We start from the raw sequence: 19622 nt of genomic DNA on the forward strand, positions 1-19622 counted from the left end.
TAAATAGGAGTAGGATTGCTAGGTTATTATTTTGTTTTGTTTTGTTTTTTGGCCTCAAGGCATGTGGGATCTTAGTTCCCCGACCAGGAATCAAACCCTCACCCCTGCATTGGAAGGTGAAGTCTGAACCACTGGACCACAAGGGAAGTCCCTGCTAGCTTATTTATTAATAAGTATATGTTTGGCTTTATAAGAAACTACTAAACTGTTTTCCAAATTGGCTGTAACATTTTACAGCCAGTAATATATGAAAGTCCCATTACCCTACATTGTCAGTAGCAGTTGCTATTGTCAGGACTTTTTTATTTTAGCCATTCTAAAGGGTATGTAGTACAGTCTTTTAAATTTTACACTACATCCTGGTGGAGTGTAGTTATCTTATTATGGTTTTAAGTTGCATTTTCTTGATAAATAATGAGTTGAGTGCCTTTTCATATATTTATTGGCCTTTTGTGGAGTGCCGTTGTCACCTTTCTTTTTTCAGTTGTCCTTTTTGTTTTTCTAATTGTCTTTTTTTTTTCCCATTGACTTGGAGGAGCTTTTTTGTTTTGTTTTGTTTTAATATATTCTAGATACAAGTCCTCTCTCAAATGTATGTGTGGTGGCTTATCTTTTCACTTTCTTAATAGTGTCTTTTCATGAACAAACTTTTAATTTTAATGATGGCTATAGTAGGCTGACTAATGGCCCCTCAAAGATGTCCATGTCCTAGGGGCTTCCCTGGTGGTGCAGTGGTTGAGAGCCCGCCTGCCAATGCAGGGGACATGGGTTCGTGCCCTGGTCTGGGAAGACCTGCAAGGTAATGCATTCTCCTCTAGAGTCTCCCGGAAGGAACAATTCCCTTCTGACATTTTAATTTTAAACAAGTGAGATCTCTGATCTCCAGAACTGTAAGATAATAAATTCGTGTTAAGTCACTAAATTTGTTGTAATTTTTTACAGCACCAATAGGAAATGAATACAATGGCTTAGTTTTTCATTTTATTAAAAAGCAATTTATACACAAAACCAAAAACCCTAAAAAAAAGCAATTTATCTTTTTTTTTCTTTTTTTTTTTGTTAGTGCTTATTGTATCCTGGTTAAGAAATCTTTGCCTACCCCAAGCTTGTGCAGTTACTCTATGCTTTCTTGAAGAAGCATTGTTGCTTTACCTTTTACATTTGGAACCGTGATATATACTGAATAAATTCTGGAGTGTTGGGTGATGTAGATTCAATGTTCATATGAAAAAAACAAATGTCCAGTGGCTCCAGCACATTTATTGGGAAAAAAATAATCCTTTCTCCCATTGAATTTCATTGGCACTTTTGTCATAAAATAAGTTTCTGCATATATTAATGTCTGTTCCAAAGAACTATTTGTATGTTCTTCACCAAGTCCACTGTGTCCTAATTTCTGTAGCTTTTTAGTAAATCTTGAAATTTGGTAGTGTATGTCCTCTAACTTCATTTTTCTGTTGTCTTGGTTGTACTAGGGCCTTTGCATTCAGATAAATTTTAGAATCACCTTGTCAATTTTTACAAAAAACCTGTTAGGATTTTAATTAAGATTGTACAGAGTAAGCTGTTTTGATATAGAAATTCAGGTCCTTTACTTTAGCTAAGTTTTATTCTATTAAATCTTTTAATACATTTTTTCTGGTCTGTTAATAACTGATTTAAAAAATTTATGACAATATAAATTTATGATAATAATATATGCTTAGTAAAGGGTCATATTTGTTTAATTTAGTGGAAGGGAAAAATGGTTTTCAAACTATGGGTCATCTTTCTGTAGTGGATCATGAGATCAATTTCATAGTCCTTACCAGTATTAAATAAATTGAATTAGAATAGGAAAAATCAGAGTATCATACCTAGTTTTTTGTTTTGTTTTTTTGCGGTACGCGGGCCTCCCACTGTGGTGGCCCTCCCGTTGCGGAGCACAGGCTCCGGACGCGCAGGCTCAGCGGCCATGGCTCACAGGCCCAGCCGCTCCGCGGCATGTGGGATCTTCCCGGACTGGGGCACGAACCCGTGTTCCCCTGCATCGGCAGGCGGACTCTCAACCACTGCGCCACCAGGGAAGCCCCTCATACTTAGTTTTATCAGATTATCATACTTAGTTTTGTGAAACTTTTAAACCAGCATATATATATATATATATATATATATATATATATATATATATATATATATATATATCCTGGTTCACATTGTGTCAAAAAATATTGAAAGCCCATGGCTACAGTATGGTGCTGGTGTTTTATGGTTTTATCCCCACAAATCCTATTTGGTTTTAAAGGAAATATTGCCTTATTACAGACTATCATTATAAGGGAAACTAGTTGTTGTTTTTGTAAATAAAAATGCAAAGGATAGCATATTCAACTCAATCACCATAAAGGTATGAGGGATAAATTCATTGAATGGACTTTATATAAGTCATAAATCTTTCAAGAGAAAGTTTTAACTGGATAGTAGAAAGACCTCTGTTCTAGAAGTCAGAGAACTTGACTACTATTTTCAGTGCCATTAGCTAAATCTCTTAACCTGTGTAAGCTTAAATTTCCTTATTTGGTAAAGATAGAAAAGAATCTTTAGGTCATTTATCTCTGAGTTGTGTGCATTAAAGAAATCTAATAGGACTTTGAAGAGTAAAGCAGCATCACCTGCCTAATCACTCCCCAATGTTGCTGAAATGTATCAGTATATGGAAATAAGTTTAGTGATTTCCATAGTTAAATCTGGCTCGTGTAGAGACCAGATTCAAGAATACATCAAATTTCAATAACTTGTATTAAATGATGTTTGGATTAATGATAAGTATTAAAGAAAGACTATTACGCCTATTTCAGATTATTATGGAGAGTATGTCATTTATTGATTTATGGACCTTAGAATCCTTGATTGGGGGAATTCCCTGGTGGTCCAGTGGTAGGACTCCACCCTTCCAATGCGGCCAGGGTTCAAGCCCTGGTCCGGGAACTAACATCCTGTAAGCTGCATGGCTGAAAAAAAAAAAAAAAAGAATCTGGTGACTGGGTGTAGTTATCTCTTTCAGGTAGGAGAAGATATAAATTTTTCCTTGTAGAGGCTGAACATCATATGGCCCCTAGTAAAGGCAATATCCAATAAATACCTATTCATGGGTCAATTTTTAAACATTTGGTTGTCATCTTATTATTTTTATAGTTATTGTGATTCTAAATGACTTCATGGAGAGATGAAAATATGGACTTTTAAATGATCTTTAAATTAGTTTCCTTTCAGCCTTTGGACAATACTTTTCATAGTCCATTATATCAAAAGCATTTAATGTTTCGCTTGAAATATAGGGTGTTTTAGACTATTCCATAGCAGTTGATGATTTTTTAAAAAGCACAGTGATTTTACACGATGTAGAGAACAACCTGTACAAAACTTCAAAAATGTAGGGAGATACACACAAAGAGTCAAAGAATAAGAGATTAGGACGCGATAGTACTAAAAATTGTTTGGTTTTATTTTTAAAAATTTTTAAAAAATTAATGGAAGTATAGTTGATTTACAGTATTATCTTAGTTTTGTAACCAAGCAAAGCGCTTGTGTGCTTATGGCTCAGAAAGCCAAACTCTGACTGCGGGAGTTTGCAGCAGAGTAAGGGTTTATTGCAGGGCGCCAAGCCAAGTGAGTGAGAGACAAGCCTCAGACCCACTCCAGCTTGGTCTTTGAGTTACGGGTGTTTTAAAGGTGAGGAACAAAGAAACTGGGATTAATCGTTGCCCTGTGACGTTTCTTAATCGTGGTTTCCGGAGTCAGAATGTCTCCAGTTTATGATTCTCTGGCCAGGTGGTCCATGGGCCACCGTCTGTGGTCTGTGAGCTCACCTTGCCCTGGAGAAACATCCTGAGTTTGTACCTTAATGATGATACCTGTGACAGCGATTTTAGTGCATTAACGACGTTATTGACAGCAGTAACTATAGTCATCTGACGTTGGTTGATTAGTGTTAGCACAGGATTGAGGTCAGAGGGGAGAAAAAGTAAAGTTTTGCATAGAGATTAATCATAAACTCAGTAAGGGACCATGGTTTTAAGAGGACTCCAGTTTCAGGTGTACAACATAGTAAATATTTTTTATAGATTATATATATGTGTTTGTTTTAAAATTGTGGGTCTGTAAGTGTACAGAGTATCCGTACTCAACTTGTACCCCCAATGTTGAGTACATTGCTTGGTATAGAGCTGTTAATATCAAGTGTTGCCCAAATTTTAAGTGAATTGAGGAAGTTTAGAAAGTAAAGCCTGAGTCGCGTTATCTCTAAGAAGACAGAGGAAGTGAAGATTTGGAGTTTTCCATACTCTAGTCCTTCTAAATCCTTATCAGATGGGTATCTGATTCAAGGGCGTTTCCTAGTTAACCAAGTTCTGCCAAGCTTCACAGCCTTCTCGGGGAACCGGTTTCATTCTCTAGAATCACCCTGTGGCGCCATCTTCCGGAGCTGTCAAGAAACGCGGGATTTAAACCACCACCATCGTTCCAAGTTCTTTAATTGCTCTCCTCCCGGGTCTTTTTCTGAGGTTCCCTGGACGCATGCGCTTTCTATGGGCGGCCAAGCCAGTGAGAGACTACAATTCCCAGAAGGCCATGCCAAAGGGGAAAAAAAATCCCGTGGTTGCGGGAAGGGGGCGGGAAAGACAGGAAAGCTCGCGAGAAAATGAGCTTGGGGAGGCTGCGAGAAGTGGGTGGAGGCGGGTGGAGAGCGTGAGGAGGGCGAGGAGGAGGTGCCATCCCACAATACCAGGCGGGAGGGCGGGCTGGCGGTTTGTATCCGGGCTGTGAGGTGCTCGGAACCTCCGCGGACCTTGGAGCCTCTGTCTCTTTAACGCGAGAGGAAGCGATGCAGAGGGGTGGAAAATGGCAGAGCTGCAGATGTTACTAGAGGAGGAGATCCCGTCTGGCAAGAGGGCGCTGATAGAGAGTTATCAGAATCTGACCCGGGTGGCGGACTACTGTGAAAACAACTACATACAGGTGAGGAGCGCGGGCGCGCGGGCGGGCGCTGCCGGCCGGGCCGAGGACCCGCCGCCGGCCGCCCGAGTGACCAGCCCACTGGGCGGGGTGGGGAACTGCCTAACCTCAGCGGCAGCCCCAACCCCAGCCCCAGTCGGAGAGAGAGCGGGTGGCCGGACTGCAATACAGGAAGTGGCCGTGGTGGTTGAAACCCATAGAAGCGGAGAGGGAAAATGGGCGAGGGAGCCCGGAGCCGCGGCCGCCGCGGTCCGGCGCCCCCCTGCCGTCCGCCTCCCCGTGGGCTCGGCCCCCCGAGCCGCGCTGCCCCACGGCCGCCCTCCACCCGCTGGCCTTCCGTCCCGGAGCCCCCCGCCGCCTCTCCGCCGGCCGAGGGTCTCGGACCGGGCGAGCGAACGGAGAGCAGAGGGCCGGGACGAGGCTTGGGGAGGAGCGGCAGGAGCGAGAGGAGAAGCGGGGGGTGCGTCGGGGGAGGATGGGTGGGGGCGAGAGTATGTCAGTTCAGCCCAGAGGGTGTGTCTTTTATTTATTTATTTATTTTTAAAATTTGTCGTGAGTCACATCACACAGACCTCCCCCGAGGAGAGGAGGAAGCGGGTGGGGAGCGAGGGAGGGAGTAGAAGAGAAGTTAAATCTCTGAGTTCCGTTAATTGAAGGTTTGTAAATCTGCCTGCCTGTCCGTTTTCAAGTCGGGTTTTCTCCCCCCTTGTCTCATCATTTTCACTTCCGCCCCCACTGTAATATATTCTAGAGGTTGTTAGGGCGGTCGTTAGTGTAAAGCACAAATTATCCTTAACTGCTTGGAAAAATGGCTTCAATACTCTCTCTTCCCCAAAAGTTCTTGAACTGCTGGCTTCTTAAGTAACTTAAAATAGAATGGTGTAATCGCCGGTTGCTTTTTTCCTGAGGTTTCTCTCTTTACAGTACGTACATGTAGAGAATGAATCCCCGAACTAGAACTAGAACGTCAAATATATCATTCTAAATTTATTAGAAAATTCTTGGGACCTTATCTATGGCAGATGGTTGGTTGTTTGCTTTTAATTTGATGATTGAAAGTGAATTATGTTGTGTGGTAGTTTGGTTTGTAGATCTTTAACTGCATAAACTAACAGTTAGCAGTAGAAGCAAATAAAAGTAGCAGAGTCCTTTATATCAATGTAATGGCACCAAAAATTCGCTTGTTAGTGGTAAGGCATGACCAAAACTTGCTTTCAGAGGCTGGGCTTATTGCAGTTCAGAACTAAAGTATTTATAGAAATGCATCCCACGTGATTATCATTTTTAAGAACCAGTGGTTTCTGTGTTGGCAGATGCTTTTCCTCTATTTTTAGAAGGAGATACTGTTTTCAGAATATTTTGAATGTTTCTCAATTTCTATATTAGTAACATTGTATCTTCAGTAGCACTACTAGGAGTTCATCTCATAAATTTTTTCAAGCTTTTACTTTAGGAATTCCACTGATAAACTTGTTGAATGCCTGCCACATCTACTGTATTACTTGTTTTTGCAAACTTTAGCTTTTAAAAAAATATTCTAAAATCTAGTAGAAATGTGGATATAGTTTTCAAGCAGAAGTTTTCTGTAGTTTATCGATATTAAAAATAAACACGTTTTATTCAACTTCACATGAAGAACCTTAAAATTGAAGTGAATCTCAGTTTGCTGAAGGTTTTAAAGATTTTGAAAGTCAGAGGGAGAGCACAGGAAGTTAAATTGCCCCCTTTCTAGAAAAGTCATTTCTTTGTAGAAGTCAGCAGATAGGCACTTCATAAAAGGGTGGCTTCTTTTCGTTTTGCATGTTGGGAAATCTGACAAATATATGGTGTGGTAACTGCTACGTGTTGGCCAATACAAACGTGTTTTAACCTGTCTGTTGGCTATTTATTTTTCAGGTAGTTGTGTGCTGTAAGGTTTTTTTCCCCCTGACTCTTTTCTTTTCCCCTCTTGCCACCGTAATTTTGAAGCACTTTAAAGTTTCATTATATCCCTAATTAAATAAATCATGTTATTTCTCACGTAGTCTTTTAAGCTTGTTAGTACCATGATGCCAAGATCCACTGTCACTGGTCCCAAGTTTTTTTGGAGGTCCTAAACTTGACACCAGTGAGATATTTAGAAATGCTGGGGGGAAAAAAGAATGAAATTCACACACAGCACTGTAATAGCTTTTAAACTTTGGGCTGCATGAAGCTGGCCACTAGCTCCCTTCCCAGGAGGCTCAGACAGGGAGGGTCACACTCTGACAGGCTCAGAAGATGATGAGCACTTGGTGGAAGTTGATGTGGTGGTAGCTGATTTTGTGATGTGGAAGTTGATGTGGTGGTAGCTGATTTTGTGATGTGCTGTGGTGCTGTGAAGAGGGAACAAATAGTACTAGAAATATCCATTTAGATGTCCTTTGAGATCTCTCTGTATCCCTTGTGACCGATTGGATAAGGGCTAACACCCTATGTAAACATACCTTCTCTTGGGGAAGGTATATTGGTCACTTGTGTTTTGAGAATTTTTTTTATATCCAAGGTGAGTTAAATTATTGCCTGAGTAATTTTATTTATTTTTTATTTTTTTTGCGGTACGTGGACCTCTCACTGTTGTGGCCTCTCTCGTTGCGCAGCACAGGCTCCGGACGCACAGGCTCAGCGGCCATGGCTCACGGGCCCAGCCGCTCCGCGGCATGTGGGATCTTCCCGGACCGGTGCACGAACCCGTGTCCCTTGCATCGGCAGGCGGGCTCTCAAGCACTGCGCCACCAGGGAAGCCCACAGCTTAACTTTTAAATTTTTTCTCCAACAGGGGCTTGTTTGGGTTAACAAGTATATCCTAAAGTCTGGGAAGATGAAGGGGATGTCATAAGTGAGCTACTTAATTTAGCTTGATTTCCTCCACCTGTGACGTCAGTTTAGCTTCATTTGCTCATTATACCCATGTGATCTTGGAAGGCAGATAATTTTTTGAGGGGGAGCACTTTAGAGTAGGTAAAAGCTGACATTTTTGGTACTGTACAGTTTTTTCCAGTTTATAAACTGTCACTTAATTATTACAATAATTATGATTTCTTTCTTTCTTTCTTTCTTTCTTTCTTTCTTTTTTTTTTAAACAAATGAGCAATCTGAGGTTCAGAGAGGTTGAATACCTAGCCTAAAGTCCCATATCTTGTATGAGATGGTGCCTAGAATCAAACCCAGATTTTCTGATTCTGCATCCTAAGTGAATAGAAAGAATGTGTGAAGAGGGTACTAGAAAAGGGAAGAGTAACTTGCTTCTACTTATTGAGTACCTGCTCTTTCACAGTCTGTGCTAGTTGATTTGTATTACCTTTAATCCTTACAAAAACTCTCTGTGATAGGCAGTATTCTCTTCCAGATGAGGAAATTGGGACTCAGAAAAGTTAAATGAATTTTTGTTTGATCATACAGTTAGGGATTGGCAGTCAGGATTTCTCCCTAACTCTTGACAGGCTCCAAAGGCTATGTTCTTTCCATATCACACTGTCTCCAGATGCGAATGAGTCTAGAACTCAGACTAGTTCAGAAATGTCATGGAATAGACTCTTGTGGGTCATGTCTGGGAACCTAACAACTATTTTACTGTTGTTTCCTCTTGAGTTCCAAGTTGTAATATAAGAACAGGTATGTTTGTAACTTGGGGACTTGCCCAATCACAAAAGATGGTAGCTTTGGCACTTGAAGTATTGAATTACAGAAATCATAGGTTAGTTTTTCACTGAGCTAAGTGGATCCTCTTCTCCTCTTGTGCATCTTTGCCTTTTTTTTTTTTCTGTTCTGAATCAGCTTTGCAATTGTGATAAGGAAATTTGTAGAAGAATTAGTAGAAGTTAGCAAAACAAAAAATGTCTTGAAATATTTTGGGTAGTTCTGACTTCCACACAAACTATGTTCAGGTAAAGATGTCAAAGTGCAGAGATTAGGACAGATTGGAAATGGTAGAAATCTACTTGCACTTGGAAGTTTGAATAAAACAGTGGCTAGCAAAATTAGAGATATAGGTTGGAAATATAAATGAATTAAACAGGGTTTTAGTAATGTACAACATGGTAACTAGTTAATAATACTGTATTGTATAATTGCTGCTAGAGTAGATCTAAAGAGTTCTCACCACAAGAAAGAAAAAAAAAATTTAATTTGTGTGGTGATGAATGTTAACTGGACTTATTGTGGTGACCATTTTGCTATATATACAAATAGTGAATTATTTTATTGTACACCTGAAACGAATATGGTGTTATATGTCAATCATATCTCAATAAACAAAATAAAATGGGATTTTAGATAATTTTATGGAAAATCCTCAGTTGTTAGATTGACCGATATCATGTCATAACATTAATTAAACATTAATGCCACTGTCAAGCAGGTAGAATCTGACCTTGCATATTAGGTCTTAGTGAAAGTGCATTCATCTCTCTTTTTTTCCTTTTGTAACTGTAATATAATAACTTTACGTGTGGTACTGTGATCTAGTTCTGGTGTGTTTAGATCCTCAGTTTTAGTATGTTTGTATCTTTAGAAGAGGGTGTTTTTTAAGAAAATTGTTGAAATAATCCCTTAGGATAAGAACACTTTTCTAATTCCTCTTATGTGCCTCTGCTTTCTCCAGTTGGTTCTGATAGCTGAAGAATGCTAATACTCCTTGAGGTAGAAAAGAGGTATTTGGGCAATTTAGATTCTGATCTATGACCATTTATTTATTTATTGGCCGTGCTGCGAGGCATGTGGGAATCTTAGTTCCCTGACCAGGGGTCCCCCCTACAGTGGAAGCTTAACCACTGGACAGCCAGGGAAGTCCCTCTGTGGCCATTTAGAATAACTGTATCTTCGGTTAAATTATGTCCTAGGAATTAGAAATTTGTGAGTTAATAGGCAAGAATGTATTAGCCAGAGAAGAAGAGTGCTAATATTGGGACAAGAGTTTGAGTCAGACATTAGAGGAGATTGTGTAGATGTAATTCCATGAAAATAGTGTTGGTAAGGAAAGTAAGGTAAAAGTGACAGTTGAAAGCTAATTTTGGAGCATTTAAAAAGTTTGAATTTGTGGGGAGCTATATATTTTTTCTAATGTCTTTTGGTGTTGATTGTAATTTTTACTGAAGTTATGGTTTGACTTTTGAAGAATAATAGTCAAACCCTGGGGCTACAAACGTTTTAGACCTTAATATTTATTTAATAAGACACCATCCTAAAAAATAAGGGATTTAAAAAATTATGTTATTGAGAAAATGGCAATATCTGATTTTGGAAAATGGCAATTACTGGATTTTGTTTTTAAAGGAGAGAGCTAACCTGATGATTTTAACTGTACACATTAATTCCATAGAAAGGAGACTTGAAGTTTTTTAGTATTACCACTCTGTGTCAACCCAAATAGGTACACTTAACTAATTAATTTACTAATTTTCTTCATTTACAAAATGAAATTTTCTGAGAAATAGTTGGTAGTGAACTAGTATTTGTGAAAAAATTCTGGAAGCAAAACAAAACAGGTACAAATAGGTACACTTAACTAATTTACTAATTTTCTTCATTTACAAAATGAAATTTTCTGAGAAATAGTTGGTAGTGAACTAGTATTTGTGAAAAAATTCTGGAAGCAAAACAAAACATCCTAAGGAAGATAATGTTTATTTGTTATCAAATAGATTCTAATTTAGATATGCATCTGTGCTTAGCAAGTTCAGCAAATGTTTGTGGAACTGTGATTTATATCAACTAAAGAATATTGGTAGTACCATCTCAGGTATAGCTTAAAGTATAAGGAAACCATTTAAAGTCTTATTTTACTAATTTTTAGCACAGTAATTAAAAACTCATATACTCAGATGTGGAGAGAATGGCATAATGAACCCCAACGTGTTCAACATCCAGCTTTAACAATTACCAACTCATGGCCAGTCTCCTTTCATCTGTAATCCTCTCCTGTCTGTCTGTCATTATTGTAAAGTCCATCTTTGATGTATCATTTCATCCATAAATATTTTAGTACGTATCTCTAAAAGATAAAAGGCTTATTTAAATCCATTGCACAATTTCTATACGTGGGGGAAAAGACAATGAATGTTATTATGATTTATTTATGACAATAAGGAGTAGAGAGCTTTAAAATAGTTAATGTGTTTTAAGTTTACAAACAATTTTGTTATTAATTCCTGCCATAGGTTGATTAGAATATAGCTATACTATATGCTTCATAATGGAATTTTAAAAATTGAGCTGTAAGTCATATAATATAAAACCAACCATTTTAACGCATACAGTTCAGTGGTAATTTAGTGCATTTACAGTGTTCTGCAACCACCGCCTCGATGTATTCTAAAACATTTTCATCACTCCTCAGGAAAGCCCATACCTGTTAAATAGTTTGTCCCCATCCCAGCCCCCCGCCACCTGGCATCCATCAGTTTGCCTTGTTTCTGTGAATTTACCTATTCTATATATTTCATATGAATGGAATTATACAATATGTGGCCTTTTGTGTCTCTTTCACTTATATAAAGCATAATGTTTTCAAGGTTCATTCACTTGGTAACATGTATTAGTACTATATTCCTCTTTATGGCTTAGTAATATTCTAGTGTATGTATATTACATCACATTTTGTTTATTTATTCATCCTTTGATGGACATTTGGGTTGTTTCTACCTTTTGGCTGTTGTGAATAGTACTGCTGTGAATATTCAAGTACAGTATTTGAGTGCCTGTTTTCAGTTCTTTTCCATATATACACCTAGGAGTCCTTCATAGTGGTATTCTGTTGTGAAATACATAATTACCTAATTTTGCACAGAGATAATTTTGAATTTCTACCATTATACTGCAGTGTTAAGAAGGAATTCCAGGCATGAACATACACTCAGAACTTCAGTGTGAATTAAGGCTTGGAGCCTAAGTTTTCACTTTATATGTAAAGTTAATTTTCCCCCTGATTACCAAAGTAATATCAAATATGGTAATTGCACGAATTTTAAACTTTTTAGAAATATATATAGCTTAGACAGGACAAGTCCCTTGTAATATCACTCACATATACATCTTTTAACGAATATATCTAAACTTTATATTGTACAATTGGTAAACTCATATTGCTGATAATATGGCAGAAAGTATTTCAGTTACAGTATATTTTAAAATTTAAAAATTCCAACACTTCTGTGAGATTATCTAATTATTAAGTCAGATGTGAATTATATTCTTTTTTAGAGCTTAAATGAAGCATAGTACATAAGATGTGCAGTTGGATATTCTCAGCTGCTTTTGATTGGAGCAAAATTTTATTTATCTCCTTGAAACTTAAAGGAAACAAAAATACTAACGTTAATGAGAAAGTATATTACTGAAAAACTTTAATTTACCTTTAGTTTGTTTCCTGACTTTATGTTTAATTACTGTTAGTAATTTCTACATGCTGTGATAAAATTGGGTTTGGTAAATTTTATTTTCCATTTTCTTGAAAGGCAAGTGTGGTACTTTGTGAGAACCCTTTTTATTTGGGCCATGGGGAATTAATGCCCTCCACTTAAACACCAGAAAGGTATGTAATGCAGCATATGGAAAAAGATACTTAGTTCAAATACTGGCAACCTAAGACTTGTAGTAACAAACACTTTAAGAAGACAGTGTAGTGGAAAGGGTTGATTAGTGCCATTTAAAAATCATGCCGCGGAGCGGCTGGGCCCGTGAGCCATGGCCGCTGAGCCTGCGCATCTGGGGCCTGTGCTCCGCAAAGGGAAAGGCCACAGCAGTGAGACGCCCGCGTACCGCAAAATAAATAAATAAATAAATAAATAAATAAATAAAAATCATGGTTACCACTCGAAAGTGAGCCCTCAGTATAGCCCAGCAATCCCACTATCTTTTGCCACGTCATTTAATTTAATTTTATTTATTTATTTATTTTTTGGCTGCATTGGGTTTTCGTTGCTGCACGCTGGCTTTTCTCTAGTTGTGGAGAGCAGTGGCTACTCTTCTGTGGGGTGCACGGGCTTCTCATTGTGGTAGCTTCTCTTGTTGTGGAGCACGGGCTCTAGGTGCACAGGCTTCAGTAGTTGTGGCACGTGGGCTCTAGAGCGCAGGCTCAGTAGTTGTGGTGCACAGGCTTAGTTGTTCTGGGCATGTGGGATCTTCCCGGACCAGGGCTCGAACCCATGTCCCCCTCATTGGCAGGCAGATTCTTTTTTTTTTTTTTTTTTTTAAATAAATTTATTTATTTATTTTTGGCTGTGTTGGGTCTTCGTTTCTGTGCGAGGGCTTTCTGTAGTTATGGCGAGCGGGGGCCACTCACTATTGCGGTCTCTCTTGTTGCGGAGCACAGGCTCCAGACACGCAGGCTCAGTAGCTGTGGCTTACGGGCCCAGTTGCTCCGTGGCATGTGGCATCTTCCCAGACCAGGGCTCGAACCCGTGTCCCCTGCATTGGCAGGCAGATTCTCAACCACTGCACCACCAGGGAAGCCCTGGCAGGCAGATTCTTAACTGCTGCACAACCAGGGAAGTCCTTCCACATCATTTTACACCATAAACTGTTTTAAATTTTCTCTTCCCTTTTAAAATCTCTTTCCTTTCTCATCTTTTATTTCATAGAGAAAATAGACCTCGTTGTATAAGACATATACTTTCTTTTTTTTTTTTTTTTTTTTTTTTGCGGTATGCGGGCCTCTCACTGTTGTGGCCTCTCCCGTTGCGGAGCACAGGCTCCGGATGCGCAGGCCTAGCGGGCTTAGTTACTCCGCGGCATGTGGGATCTTCCCGGACCAGGGCACGAACCCGTGTCTCCTGCATCGGCAGGCGGATTCTCAACCACTGCGCCACCAGGGAAGCCCCAGACATATACTTTCTTACCACTACGTTTCCAAGCCTACTGGTGTCCTCATTTGTCCTATTCTACTTCCTTCTTGTAATGGAGGAGAGGTGTCCTTCCTCTTAGCTAAGGTCAGTCCTTGTCTTTGCTCTGGGTCCCATCCTTGCTTGCCTTTTTAGAAACCTTACACTTCTCATGTCTTTATTTCTTCTCTCTGCTGATTTTGTGCAGTCAGAATCAAAACATCTCAAGCCTCTTGATCAGTGTTTAGCTCTTTTCTTGCTTGTTTTCTCAGCATCACTTCATGCAATTGACCATTCCCTCTTTTTTTTTTAAAGCTAATTCTTTGGCTTCTGTGATGACATTCTTTTCTACTTTTTCCTGTTACTGTCTGGCCCTTTGTTCTCCTTTACCTTGAAATATTACAGTGACTTTGTATGAGCTCCTTTCTACACCTACCACCTTAGGCTGTTTTAGTTGTTCGCATCTGAATGATCTCTCTTCCACTGCAGTTTCAATCCATATATCTGCTTGTTTGAGTCAGAGGTACCTCAGACTTGTAGAAACTGAACTCATCACCTTTCCTCAGTCTCTCCTACTACTTACTTTCCACTGACTCATGCACTCGAGCATCGTTCTTGGCTCCTCCATTATTCTTTCCTGGCACCTGCTTCCCCAACTACCACTACTGATTCATCTGTATGGGGTCCTGTTGAATCTTCTTCTTAAATTTGTCTATTCCATCTCGTAGTGTGAAGCTTAGACAACTACTGTAGCTTCTGTCTTCTTGACATCGCCACATGTCCCCCTCTGATCACCTCCCTGTTATCCACACTGTGCCACTTGAGTGTCACTTTCAAAACGGAAATCTGATCATGTCACTTCTCTGCTTAAAAGTTAGTCAGTGATTCCTCATAAATATGCAGTTTCACAGTGAGGCCTATTAGGCCATATATAGTATAGCTCCTGTCTTTCTAGTCTTGCTGCATTCATCCCATTACCCTCGTCTTACCAATCGTATTGGCCTTTCAGTTTTTGAAATTTCGTTTTTTTCTGCCTTTGCAAATGTTCTCTGACTAGAAAACTTGTTCCTCTTGGTCTGAATATTACTCATTTTTCAGGTCTTATAGTTGAGATGAAAAATTACTATATTCATTCATTCATTCTTCATTTGATCAAAATCCTTTGAGTACCTACTAAGTGTCAGGTACTATCCTAGGTACCACAGATAGAATAGTGAGTGAGGCCAAGTTCCTACCTTTAGGAAGTTTTCATTACAGAGAGGAGGGGACAGATAATTAACTCCCCCCCCCAAAAAAAAGACTTTCATTGGAAGTAGAAAATTTAGAAAATTAAATAGGGTGACAGGGTACAGAAAATTGGGATTGGGAAGGGAGACTTCTTTAGCTTGGGAAGTAAGAAGTGATACTCTGGAGGTGACATTTGATTTGAGACCTAGAGGGTAGATAGGACATCTTCCATGTGAAGATATAAGGAAAAGGCAAGTGCAAAGGCTCTCAGATGGGAAAAATCTTTGTAAGGGTAATGTCTAGAGGGTTGTTATTGAGAGGGAGACTAGTAGGAGAGAGGTCGGAGAGATTGTCAGGGACCAGATCATGTAGGGCCTTGGAGGCTTTGAAAAGTGGTTGGATTTTATTCCAGGTGTGATGGGGTTATCATTAGAGTACTTGATTTACTTTTTTTAAAAAAATGTATTTAATTAATTTATTTTTATTTTTGGCTGTGTTGAGTCTTCATTGCTGCATGGGGGCTTTCTCCCTAGTTGTGGAGAGCGGGGGCTACTCTTCATTGCGGTGTGCGTGCTTCTCATTGTGGTAGCTTCTCTTGTTGGGGAGCACAGGCCCTAGAGTGTGTGGGCTTCAGTAGTTGTGGCACGCGGGCTCAGTAGTTGTGGCTCACGGGCTTAGTTGCTCCACGGCATGTGGATCTTCCTGGACCAGGACTTGAATCCGTGTTCCCTGCATTGGCAGGCGGATTCTTAACCACTGTGCCACCAGGGAAGTCCCTTGATTTACTTTTTGAAAGAATCATTCAGGCTACAGAGTAGAAAACATTGAAGGGAAGGCAAGAGCAGAATTACCAGCAGGGAGGGGATTGTACTAGTCTAAGCAGGAAATGAGAATTGCCTGTACTTTAAGTGGTGGGGTGAGGAATTGAGGGGAGAGGTTGGATATGTTTAAGGCAAAGCTGAACAAGACTTACTGGTGGATTGGATGTGGGATGTGAGGAAAAGAGGAATCTTAAGGATGACTCCTAGTTTAAATTGTTTTCCTAACTATGTCAGTGGATGGTAGCACATGGACGGGAGGATACCAAGAGTCCTGCTGTGGATGTGTATGAAGTCTGCATTATATTAGACAATGAAATAGATAGGCCAGATGGTCTTTCTGGAATTTAGGAAGGAGTCAGAGTTAGAGATCCACGTTTAGGAGTCATCACAGAATACATTAGCACTGTCTCATAGAAATATAATGGTGAGCCACATATCTAATTTAAAATTTTCCTAATAAGCACATTTAAAAAGTATGAAGAAATAGGTTGAAATTAATTTTAATAACATTTTATTTAACCCAGTGCATCCAAAGTATAATTATTTCAATAAGTAATCAACATAAATAGTTTGTTAGGGACTTCCCTGGTGGCACAGTGGTTAAGAATCCGCTTGCCAATGCAGGGAACACGGATTCAAGTCCTGGTCCAGGAAGATCCACATGCCGCGGAGCAACTAAGCCCGTGCGCCACAACTACTGAGCCTGCACTCTAGAGCCCATGAGCCACAACTGCTGAGCCCGCATGCCACAACTACTGAAGCCCGCGCACCTAGAGCCTGTGCTCTGCAACAAGAGAAGCCACTAGAATGAGAAGCCTGAACACCACATCGAAGAGTAGCCCTCGCTCGCTGCAACTAGAGAAAGCCCACACATAGCAACGAAGACCCAACACAGCCAAAATTAAAAATAAATAAATTTATATTAAAAAATAGTTTGTAAATGAGATATTTTACATTCTTTTTAAAGTACTAAATCTTTGGAATCTGATGTGTGTTTTATACTCGCAGCACATCTTAGTTGCGACATAAGACAGTGAAAAACTGGGATGATTAATGTGTGGGAAGTCCCGTGAAATGTAAGGATAGTTGGAATCGAGGTACTAGAGTAAACTGCAGAGGTAGAAGTTGGGTGTTTATAATGTGGGATTTTTAAAATCTAGATTTTTGGAAATGGTGTAATTACTGGTGATGACCATGGGAGGTTTTGACAGTGATGAAGAAAAAAATGTTTTAGTTCAGCAAGTCAAATGACTGAGAGACAAGAGTTTTGGGTGGATTATCTGAGTGAATGTTGACATCACTAAAAATATGATAGGAATAGTGATGAATTAGTGAGTCCTTAGCGAAGGAGGGGAGTGATGAGGATGTTGGTGGATGACAGCAATAAGGTTTCTTTCTTAAACACCTCTTCCTTGTCCCACCAGGTCAATTTATACCGTATTAAATGCTCACATAGAATCCTATGTTTCCTCTGTGGTGCTCGTTACATATGTTCGATACTTGATGCTAATCTACAAGAAAGCAGGTTTACCATGTTTGTCTTGTTTTTTCCCCATCTCCAGTGCCTGGCACATAAGCTCTCAAAAGTTTACATGAACTGTTCAACGAGTCTGGAAGCTTAGTTCTGGTCCTCATTCTATCACGAATTAGTTGTATTTTAACCAGCCTTTAACTCTTTTATTGTATCTTCTAAAAAAGGGCAAGTTTGAACTAGATTATGTCTAAAGTTACAATTCTGATGGTTTTTAGTAGAGTTTGTCTCTAACTTTTAGCCCTATAATTCTGATGTTTTTCATTAGTTTGTTTCTGAGTTAGTTCTTCAATTTCCTCTAAAAAAAAATTGCCAATTTACTTACACTTATTCCTTCTATTTTGTTGTTAGCAAAAGTTATGTTTAAATGTTTACTTTGTCATAATTAAGGTATCAAGATACTGAATAAATAGGTTGTTCAGGAAGTGGTTTAATTCAGATTGTTATGAACTGTCATTCCTCTTAAACATTCTTAAAATCTTTTTATTAAAATCACTTTTTCGGTCTTGCTGAAGAGAGAAAATATAAGTGAGATTGTGTTAAATTAGAACATCTTTGTCTCTATTGTTTCACAGTATAGATCAACAGTACTGAAACTTACGGTCTCAGGACTCCTTTATATGCTCAAAAAATATCAAGTATCCCAGAGAACTTTCCTTTAGGTGGTTATATCTATCAATGTTTACTGTATCAAAAATAAAAATGGAGAAGTTTAAAACGTTTATTAATTCATTTAAAATAACATGTGATGGGTTTTAACATAAATAATGTAAATAATAATTTTTTGAAAAATATCCATAGGTTTCCAAAACAAAAAAAGTTTAATGAGAAGAGTGGCATTGTTTTATATTACTGCACATCTCTTTAGTGACTGGCTAGAAGAGAGTTAAATTGTCATATCTACTTCTGCATTCAGCCTGTTGTGATATTTTATTTCGGTTGAATTATGTGAGAAAATCTGGCTTCATAAAGTTATGTAGTTGGAAAGGAAGGAGTATTTTAATAGCCTGTGCATAGAATTATGGATAATTTTCTTTGATATTGATTCAAAACTCAGCAGATAGTAGTTCTTAAAGGTTGCTTGCTGTGTGGACTCTGAAACCATATCAATGAACATTTTATACTCCAGTACATTAAAAATCATTGCATGGGTCATTTGGATGAAAAGTATTTGTTCACTTAGTTATGTGGATCCTTCTGAATGTTGACACATTTCATTATATGATATGAAAAAAAATCACATTCATTAATATCACTACAGATCTTATGAGTCTTTAAGTATCGAAAAGCTTCCAAGCTCACGTTGGTGGATGAAAGGTTTCCAAAATTCTGTTTTTTACTTGAAAGTTCGAATTTTACTGTTGGCAACAAACATTGTCAGTTATTTTCCTTGAAATGATAGACTCACTTCGTTCATTTTTAGGAAAATGTCTGCCAAATATCCAATCTGATTAACCATAGTTTGTCGGTTGTTTTTTGAAGTTCCATGGAAAATTGGCTTATTCAGCTTGCAGATAAATTGCACAAGTGCTTTTTCAAAACTATTGTACTTAGAATGCAGCAGAATTACTTTATATATACTTTTCATTTTGTTACACACAATGTTAAAAAGCATCTTGCCAGAAGAGAAGGCAAATAGCATTAGTATTATTATGAAAATAGTTTTGACCTTGTGAACCTCCAGAAAGGGAGTGAGAGATCCTCAGTAGTCCGCAGACCACACTTGGAGAAACTTTGGTATAGATGATTCGTTTAGTAGACTTAATGTCTTCCATTTATGGTAATAGTGGGACTCTGAATTTTAAATATCTTTGTATAGCACTGTCTGTAGTGCGCATCTCTGACTAAAAGCTTGTGTAAATACCTCATAAAAAATTTAAAGTTCCTTGTGTAGGAATTCTCTTAGTACAGCATATACTATGTTAATCATTTTGGATAGTTTCTTATATTATGGGTCTTACTATTGCTCTGTATATTTCACCTTTCAGCACTAATTTTGAAATTGTTTTAGTTTCATATATCAAATTTTACCCATGCCAAAAGTTTGGTAATTTGTTTGAATAAATTTATTTGATTAATAGGAAGTTGTTTAAATTGTATGATTTATATGAAGCAGTATGAAACACTAATTTTAAAATGTTTATCATAATCATTTAATTTATTTCTAATTTGAGTATGTTCCAAATTAGATTTGAAGAAATCTGTTGTTATTAC

At 38.5% G+C, this 19622-nt stretch overlaps 1 protein-coding gene across 9 annotated transcripts in view; it reads left to right on the plus strand.

The window, feature by feature from the left end:
• Positions 1-4697: 4697 nt before the first annotated feature.
• Positions 4698-19622, plus strand: part of ABI1 (abl interactor 1) — a 96947-nt gene continuing 82022 nt past the window's right edge. For 4 of the 9 annotated variants that reach the window (XM_059056698.2, XM_059056702.2, XM_059056699.2 and 1 more), the window contains exon 1: positions 4698-4995. In XM_059056698.2, coding sequence (XP_058912681.1) covers positions 4879-4995 — 117 coding nt within the window. In that variant the 5' untranslated portion in view covers positions 4698-4878. The remainder of the gene's footprint in view (positions 4996-19622) is intronic. The other 5 variants (XM_059056695.2, XM_059056700.2, XM_059056696.2 and 2 more) reach the window with 2 other exon arrangements.

The sequence above is a fragment of the Kogia breviceps genome, chromosome 3 (assembly GCF_026419965.1).
Source record: "Kogia breviceps isolate mKogBre1 chromosome 3, mKogBre1 haplotype 1, whole genome shotgun sequence".
NCBI classification, from domain to species: Eukaryota; Metazoa; Chordata; class Mammalia; order Artiodactyla; family Physeteridae; genus Kogia; species Kogia breviceps.